At 42.2% G+C, this 8,101-nt stretch overlaps 1 protein-coding gene across 1 annotated transcript; it reads left to right on the top strand.

The window, feature by feature from the left end:
- slc2a1c (solute carrier family 2 member 1c) lies at positions 1–3,631 on the top strand (the record flags this gene model as incomplete). The annotated part of the gene is made up of 9 exons (XM_080850144.1): positions 1–111; positions 756–916; positions 1,014–1,254; positions 1,386–1,548; positions 2,026–2,210; positions 2,587–2,691; positions 2,799–2,900; positions 3,037–3,240; positions 3,449–3,631. The coding sequence occupies 9 exons, from the start codon at positions 1–3 to the stop codon at positions 3,629–3,631; spliced, it is 1,455 nt and encodes a 484-aa protein (XP_080706270.1).
- Between the last annotated feature and the right edge of the window lie 4,470 nt (positions 3,632–8,101).

Here is an 8,101-nt window from a genome sequence, read left to right as displayed (position 1 = left end):
ATGTGTGCCCAGAGCCAGCTGACCGCTACGCTCCTGACCTCCATCGTGGCAGCGGTCTTTGGCTCCTTGCAAATTGGATATCACACAGGGAATGTCAACGCTCCAGCCAGGGTGAGTGGGAGACGGAGGGAGGGAGGGTTCCTCGGGGTGGGGAAACACAGGTTGGCACGGCACCATCACAGGCATGTAAACATCTCACAGGCTCCACAACCCGGCCCCCCTCCCTCCTTAAAAAATATAGAATAAACTTTGGAATCCTGTGCCAGTTTCCCTTTTTTGGCTTCTCTCCAGGTCACATTTTTTGGGCTCCTTTATGTTTTCCTATAGGTAGTGCACATGACGAGCGGATCAAGTTGATTTATAGTTCATGTGTGTGTGGGCTGTTCCAGAGTGGGTAGTTAGCAGTGTTTAGCTTTTCATCATTAAAACATTTTGGAAACCATCTGTAAGCCATTTCCAATCACACACAGCTCTTGGCCTGTTGGAGAACAGATATAAAATGCTACTGCCTATATCACACTTGCTGTAGTTAACAAGACTATTGCAGGGGAAACTCAAATTGACCTATTCTTTTTTGCTAACTGGGCATGCAGTCAAAGGCAGGTCTTAAAATGTTTTTGTTCATACCACATTTGCAATAGTTTACAAGGTTGTTGAAAGAAATTCAAAGACTGAGGTGCTCCATTTTGTTCTTTGGGCAGGGAGTTAAAAAAAATGTGGTGCAATAGCAGCATATTCTTTATATCCCAATACAGATCATTGAGGAGTTCTTCAATGTGACATGGAGGTCTCGACACAATGAGTCCATGCATGACCACAGTCTTACATTTCTGTGGTCACTCTCTGTCAGCATCAAAGACTTTGGAGCCCTCCTGGGGTCACTTGGGGTCAAAGGTCTAGCAGACTCCTTTGGAAGGTGAGGAAAAACATAATTTATACCTTTTTTGTACTTTGAAGAAGCCCACTTTTGAGTGGATCAGACATTCACCCTCACCGCCATCTTTTTCAATCAGACGGAATTCCATCCTGATTGTGAACGCCTTGTCCATCCTAAGTGCCTGTTTGATGTCCGCTAGTAAGAGCCTGGAGTCCTTTGAGGTGCTCATCGTGGGTCGGCTGATCTTTGGCATATTCTGTGGGCTTGCCATGAGCCTCAACCCCCTCTACATCCAGGGAGTGTCTCCCACCAACCTGCGTGGTGCATTTGCCACACTGAACCAGGTCTCCTTTGCTTCAGGCATTCTGTTGGGCATGGTGAGACCCATAATGTTTTTGTCTGTTTACTTTTTGCTTTAAGCCCTAAAACATTGAACTCATTATCTTGGGCCTGGGTTGCATCAATGCAAGGTCTAATGTGCCTGTTGTTTTTGTGTTGGATGTTGTAGGTGGTCGGCTTGGAGACAGCGCTGGGTACAGAGGAGAACTGGGGCATAATGCTGTCCTTGTCGCTCATCCCTGCGGTATTGCAGTACCTGACCCTTCCGTTCTGTCCAGAGAGCCCCCGCTACCTGCTCATCAACCAGGGCAAGGAGGAGCAGGCAGAGAGGGGTAGGTAGGACTGATTTCTGTGACTTAGCTGCTATTGTTCTTTGATAACATTTCACCAGTTGTTTCATCTAACACGGTATAACCAAATGAATAGTGCTAAGACTTGATTGTAAATGAGGTGTGTGCCATAAAATATTAGGAGTTTATCTTTTCATTAGTAATTAATCAAATCTGAAGGCCTTTGAAGGAAGAGAAAGTTACAGTATGTAAATATGAAAGACCTGTGATTCAAAATGTGATTGACTTACATGCCTAGGTATCACAGATTCCTCCCTGACATCCTATCCAATGCAGGAGGATGAATGATATGCCTTCGTAATCTAACGATAAACTATATGAAGAGTATCCTAACACAAAATAGCTCACCAAATGATGGGTTTACAGTGCATGTTCGTGTTAGGTAGTACTACTGTTGTTTAACAGAATTGAATAATAAAGAATAATTTTGTACCTTTAATTCTGAGGTGTCTTTTTTAGCATTGCAGAGACTCCGGGGCAATCCTAACATAGTGTTGCAGGAACTGCAGGAAATGAAAGAGGAGGCCACAAACAGCCAATCTAGCGTCACCATCAGAGAGTTCCTAACAAAGAAGCGTTACAGGCAGCCAATCAGACTTGTTCTGATTATCAATTTGGGCAGCCAGTTGTCTGGTTTCAATGCAGTGAGTCAATCTTCTGTCATTTTTTGGATTGAAAACACTTTACATTTCCTTTCTCCCCTCTGTTGATAATGCTTTTCAGACTAATATCAGTTTCAAAGCTAGTCCAGTAGGTGATTTTCCCTTTAATGCAAGAGGGAGAATTTTTATTTGAAGTGGTACATTTCTCCTGAAGACATGAATTCTAAAACTTCCCTATATCATGAATATTTCCACGGAGCTTTAATCCCCATTTGAATTTTTCAAAGCTATTTTTTTCCCCCTTCCTCTTCTCTGGTGGAGGAGTTCTGGGTCAGTGTGTCATACTTCTCCCCCAGGTTTGGAATATCAGCAGGGATCCTGGGTAGCATTACTCATGTATTTTTCTTCTTTCTTTCAGATTATAAATTATTCAACAAAAATGTTTGCCAAGTCAAAATTTGATGAGGCAAAATATCTGACGCTGGGGGTTGGGGCTGTCAATGTGGCATTCACCATAGTCGCTGTGAGTGTTGGCAGGCCTTCATTTATGCCAGTGTTATGTGCAAAGCAGTGTGTAACGCAAGACAAATCACACCATGTGAACTCATTAAAACATTTCTTTGCTTTAAGTTTTTCTTGGTGGAGAGGGCCGGTCGCAGGAAGTTGCTTCTGACTGGCTTCCTGTCTTTGGCAATATGCAATATGCTGATGACCATTACGGATTCCATCCTGGTAGGATAGACCCTGACCTTTTTAAAAGCCTCTACTGTGATATAGAGTTTGTGATCATAGTGTGACTGACCTTATTTTTCATATTTCTTTACGGAATGTCCTTACTTACGTCTCTATTTTGATGTCTCCTCCTCAGCACATTGTGCCGGATGTGCGGAGCCTGCATGTCTTCGTGGTGTTTTGTGTTATCTCTGCGTATGAGGTGGGGCCAGGACCCATTTCTTGGTTCATTGCTGCTGAACTCTTTGACCAGTCAGCCCGCCCCATGGCCATGGCCTTCACCAGTATGCTTAATTGGGGCGGGAAGTTTTTGCTGGCATTGCTCTTCCCTCCACTGCTCGTAAGTTGTTCTTAATGTTATGTCCTGTGCAAAATGGAGTACTGGTAGATATAGGCTCAAATTCTAATCTTTCCATTTTTGACTTACAAACAAGAAATTGTAAAAACAGATGATGTGCTTTGGTCAGTCTAAGTTTTAGCCATTTTCAGGATATGGCATAGGTAATGATACTAAGTAATCATGGATGTTTTAATTTTTTATCACACAGAAACTTTGTGGACCTTATGTATACCTTCTTTTTATGACAATGGCCATCATGTCATTCACCTACACCATGTTCCGTCTGCCGGAGACGCGCGGGCGTACGTTTGAAGACATCGCAGCAGAGTTCCGTGGGGCAGAGGGCATACCGCTACACAACAAGACCACCTTCAACACGTTCAGCACTTGAGTGGCAATGACATGATCCTCTGTGAGTTTTCATCTGAACGTGGGTGATCATTTTTCTACATAATTTACCTTAATGGCTAACATTCTTCAGTCTCGCTTGCAGGATGTACTGTCTGGGTTGGATCGCAATACTGAGCAGAGACTGTACCTCCTCAAGCTATTATTGGCCTGTGAATTCTGGCATACCTCTGACCTGTGTACATTTGAAACACTCATGTGAACGATGTGGGCTTGCTGAGTGTGAAGACGGAACATCTTGGCCTTTGCTTGAATGACTTGATTGAGCCTCATGAAGAAAAAGCCCTCAGTGTATTGGAGCAGAGATACCTTAAAAGCAGGAGACTCATGTTGTGTAATTCTATTATTGGCTTGTGATGATTTTAGGATTGTCATGTTTAGTATACTGTATGTATGTTGATGTATGTATACATCAAACAAAGATTAAATAGTTCATTTAGTATGGTAAATAAATTAAAACTTCCATGTATGGATATTCCCACAACAATTTGTATTAGCCTAGCGGCTAATATAAGTCAGGCACTGGATGAAAAAATAATGAACTCATAAACACGAAGGTGTGTCATTTGTACTCTGTTGTGTGTTGTCTATAACAAGGTCAACTAATTACTAGAAAAGAGGCGGGGGATTTCTTGTTAACAGAGAACATCTATTAAAAGTAGGCAAATATAAACACACACTCAACTGTGGAAAAATTACACAGACGGAGACAATCCGTTGAAATTTTTACTGCACAATTAAACAGACCTGTAAAACATATCAGGGTTTCTTAACAGTCTCACATAGGTCCATAATGAGAACCTGTTGTATCTGTCAGTTACCTTTCGTGTGGAGAGGTTCATGCAGTTATGAGAACTGTGTGCTTGTTAGGTCTAATTATACTCCATAATTGAGCAGAATGTCACAGCACTGCTTTAATATGCTTGATGCAACCTGCCAGTTAATGAATGGAAGTCAAAAATAGCACAACAACGGTTTCTGACATATTGAAACACTCATTTGTTTCCATTTATAAAAAATATATATGGCTTTTATCAGAATATGCAAGGTCAAAAATAGCACCAATATTCCTGCTCTTCTCATAGGCGTCTGATATTGTCTGAAGCTTCTTTTCAACTCCACAACACTTGTCATTGTAGTTACAGGTAAGAAATTCAGACGTGAAAAACAGCGCCATCTAGCTTAGCATGTACGAATGAGGCCAGTTCATGTTTCTCATCTAGCCTGAAAGCTGAGGAGTGAGTAACAGAATTATATAGGAAATCGTAGATACAAACACTTAACATGCTCTTAATGACTCATATAACACAGTAGAAAGCATTGTTAGTGTACATTTGTACATGTGTTGCAAACTTGAAACAATCTCTGAATAAATGACCTCACATTATTTTAAACTAATGGATTAGGGAATCAAAAGTGCTTGAGACACTTGAATGGTTTTGTGTGTGATACATTTTGTATAAATGGTGGTGAAACAAATAATAAATTCCTTTACTTGAAGGTCATTGTTTGAACTCAAATAAATGCATGCACATGTGTGCCTGTGTTTGCTTGGTGATTATACAGACATATTTATGCATCACATCCTAAAAAACAGCGAGAATTCAGTTCAAAGTCAAATTGTCAGTAGAGCTTCAACCACAGCAGCCTCCAGTCCCCCTCATAACAGAGAGCCACTCACTGTTCATTGTAATTGTTGCGAGACATGATCATCCTGCTTAGTCTGTTTTTTTAAGTTTACCATACAATGACAGCTTCAAAATCATTTTGGTGGTAAATTGACTTCAGATACGGAGAATGCCGTTTGGGCCACTGCCACGTCACAGCTGGTGCTCCTAGTATTGCACTATGTAACTTTGGTGGACAGTGCGTGACGCCACTCACAAGAGGTATGTGATGCTCCATGTCACCACCTCGCACAACAACAACTAGACCCTTGCAGTAGCCATAAAAAGAAGCTAGCGCACTTTTCTCTGTGTGGACATGGCAGAGGTGATGAAGAAACCGAGGAAGATATTGTCGGAGGAAGCGAGGAAGAGAAAAAGAGAGAGAAACCGAGCAAGAGTCAGTGTCGGACTGGCTTTTACTCGTTGGCGAGAGCTGAAAGAGACTCGAGGATGCAAGTCAGCTGCAGTGCCGGCCTCCTTTCTGTTGGACTTGTCACTTATAGCTGATTAGCTGTATTGCTATGTTTTGTGTTGCGCTTGCATGATGTTTGATGAGTTAGGAAAGTTTTCAGCAAAAATGTTTCATCACCCGTGCCTATGTTATTTATGAAAGAATGTGACGTAGGCTGTAACCTTATCGGTGTCATCCCTGTCTCACAGAGATTTGTAGTTTTTCCAAATGCCGAAGTCATTGACCTCAGTCCCGTCCATATACAAATAAATTCATCTCACGGCAAAAAGTTTGATGCCTGTGTGAGAATTTCACTGGGGTTGTCAAGTGGGCACTTTCCTTAGTCGGTGTTTCATTGAATAAGGCCCACTACACCTCCAGAAGGCTCAACAGTGGCGCCTGGCATCCCAGACCCATCCCTCCCCATTCTCATGATAGGTTAGGACATATGGTCAGAGACAACAACAACTACACCTCAGGATACACCCAAACATTACTGAGAGACTTTCCCACAACAACCGAATGGAATCCACCTGTGTTATTCAGCTATACTTAGGCCCCTTTGCTGGTGACTCGAAGTATCCCATCTACAACCATACCTTTGCCCCAGTGATGCAGGCTTTATATATGCCAACATACAGAAGATCTTGAATCAAAGCATGCCAGCATGCCAACTTCTAGAACAACAGGCTTCACAGCACCAAGTCATCTGTGAGCGTCTCAGCCATAACCACTGGCTCGCTTTTTCAGCAACCTCAGACAACTCTTAAAAAGCCCCTTTGGTTGACCGTCCTCGAAAACCAAAATCCAAAAGAAGTGATATGGTTGATTTAGCCAACATCATTCCCTTGCTAACACAACCAGTTAGCATACCATAGCTTTTTCAATCCCATCTTCAGAGGGAATCATTCACTCAATAAAGTAAACAATGCGCTCACATTCCAATATAACACAATGTCTGGTTTCAACGCAATCACAACAATGCACTGTTGAACTTGAAGTTGCCTACTGAGATCAGCTAGTAATCTCCAATTCCACGTTTGCTCCCTTGCTCCATCTGCCCCCTTTCGCATAACTTCAATTCTCTACAAGACATTCTATTGTCCCTATCATTAACCAGCAAAGAGTTAACCTCAACTCATTTATTCTCAAACCCTGTCTCACTTTATTGTTAAACAGCTTCTCATGGATTCCACATCTTCCCTGTGTGCTTGACTGCTGGATCTTTAGACTATGACAAAGTTGTTTCCAGGGTCCAGACACATTTGATCTCCTCCACCAACCTCGTCTTTGGTAACTCCAAAATTCCTTGTCCATACAATGCTATGGTACTTAGACAACATGGCACCCCAAGCAATCTCCTAACTCCATGATTCTGACAAATTTTTCCACCTCTGAAATAGCAACTTTATACACAGTCAAAGGCCACCTTTGCATGCATGGCAAAAGCCCCAACTGCAGGCACCACTGTTTCAATTTACCAGGCAAGGAGGTCTTATCAGTATCAGTATGATAGCCTTAACAATGTGGAATTATACCACCTGCCTTAAGTCTTCACTGGTTTCTTCACAACAGAAGGAATCACCTCACCATCAATATAAGAATAGTTCCTTTTACCATATAATCACCATAAGCTTTCACAGATATTTCAAAACATCAGGCATTTCTTTATAGACACCATAAGGTACCACATAAAGGTCAGGAGCCAATGCAGCCCTTGCAAATGCACAACCTCTTGCACCTCGTTCCACCTGGAGGTATGTCTGCTGGTAACCAAAGATCCACATGCCTCTGATTCTCAGAGTAGCCTGCAGATTACTTGTCTGGTAGGGTACCTGACAATGGCGTCAACCAACGTTAAACACTGAATGTGTTAATATTTGCCCATGGTTTACAGAGAACATGGGGCCAGTGGCTATGTCGCCATGTAGAGTGGTGGAGTTTTAAACGGTTATTTCTCTACATTGAGTGTGTATATATTTCCGTTGTGTACACGTGTCAGTTTACAATAAGAGTTAAATAGTGTAAGCGTTATGCTTTATCTTTCAGAGAGAAATTGTCGCTGTGTCGGCCATCGTGCAGGGTCCAGTTCTCTTTTCTGGAGAAAAATCTTTCTGGTGTGATATTATAGGAGTGTAACAGTGCACACGCTATGCTTCCCATTTGAGATAGGGAACAAAATGTCTAGGCTGAGGCGGAACTTTTTGATTTCTTGCAATTGCTACTGTAGCTCTTGTCCATTCGCCCATCCTTCGTGTTTACATCTTTCAGGTATGGTAGTGTAGGTACAATTGGTACCACCCTCACATGGGCAACAGGGTAATGAAGGTACCGT

This window comes from Sprattus sprattus (assembly GCF_963457725.1).
Source record: "Sprattus sprattus genome assembly, chromosome: 13".
In the NCBI taxonomy this organism is placed as follows: domain Eukaryota; kingdom Metazoa; phylum Chordata; class Actinopteri; order Clupeiformes; family Clupeidae; genus Sprattus; species Sprattus sprattus.
Note: the sequence above shows the minus strand (reverse complement) of the source record. Positions and strands in the feature narration are given on the sequence as shown.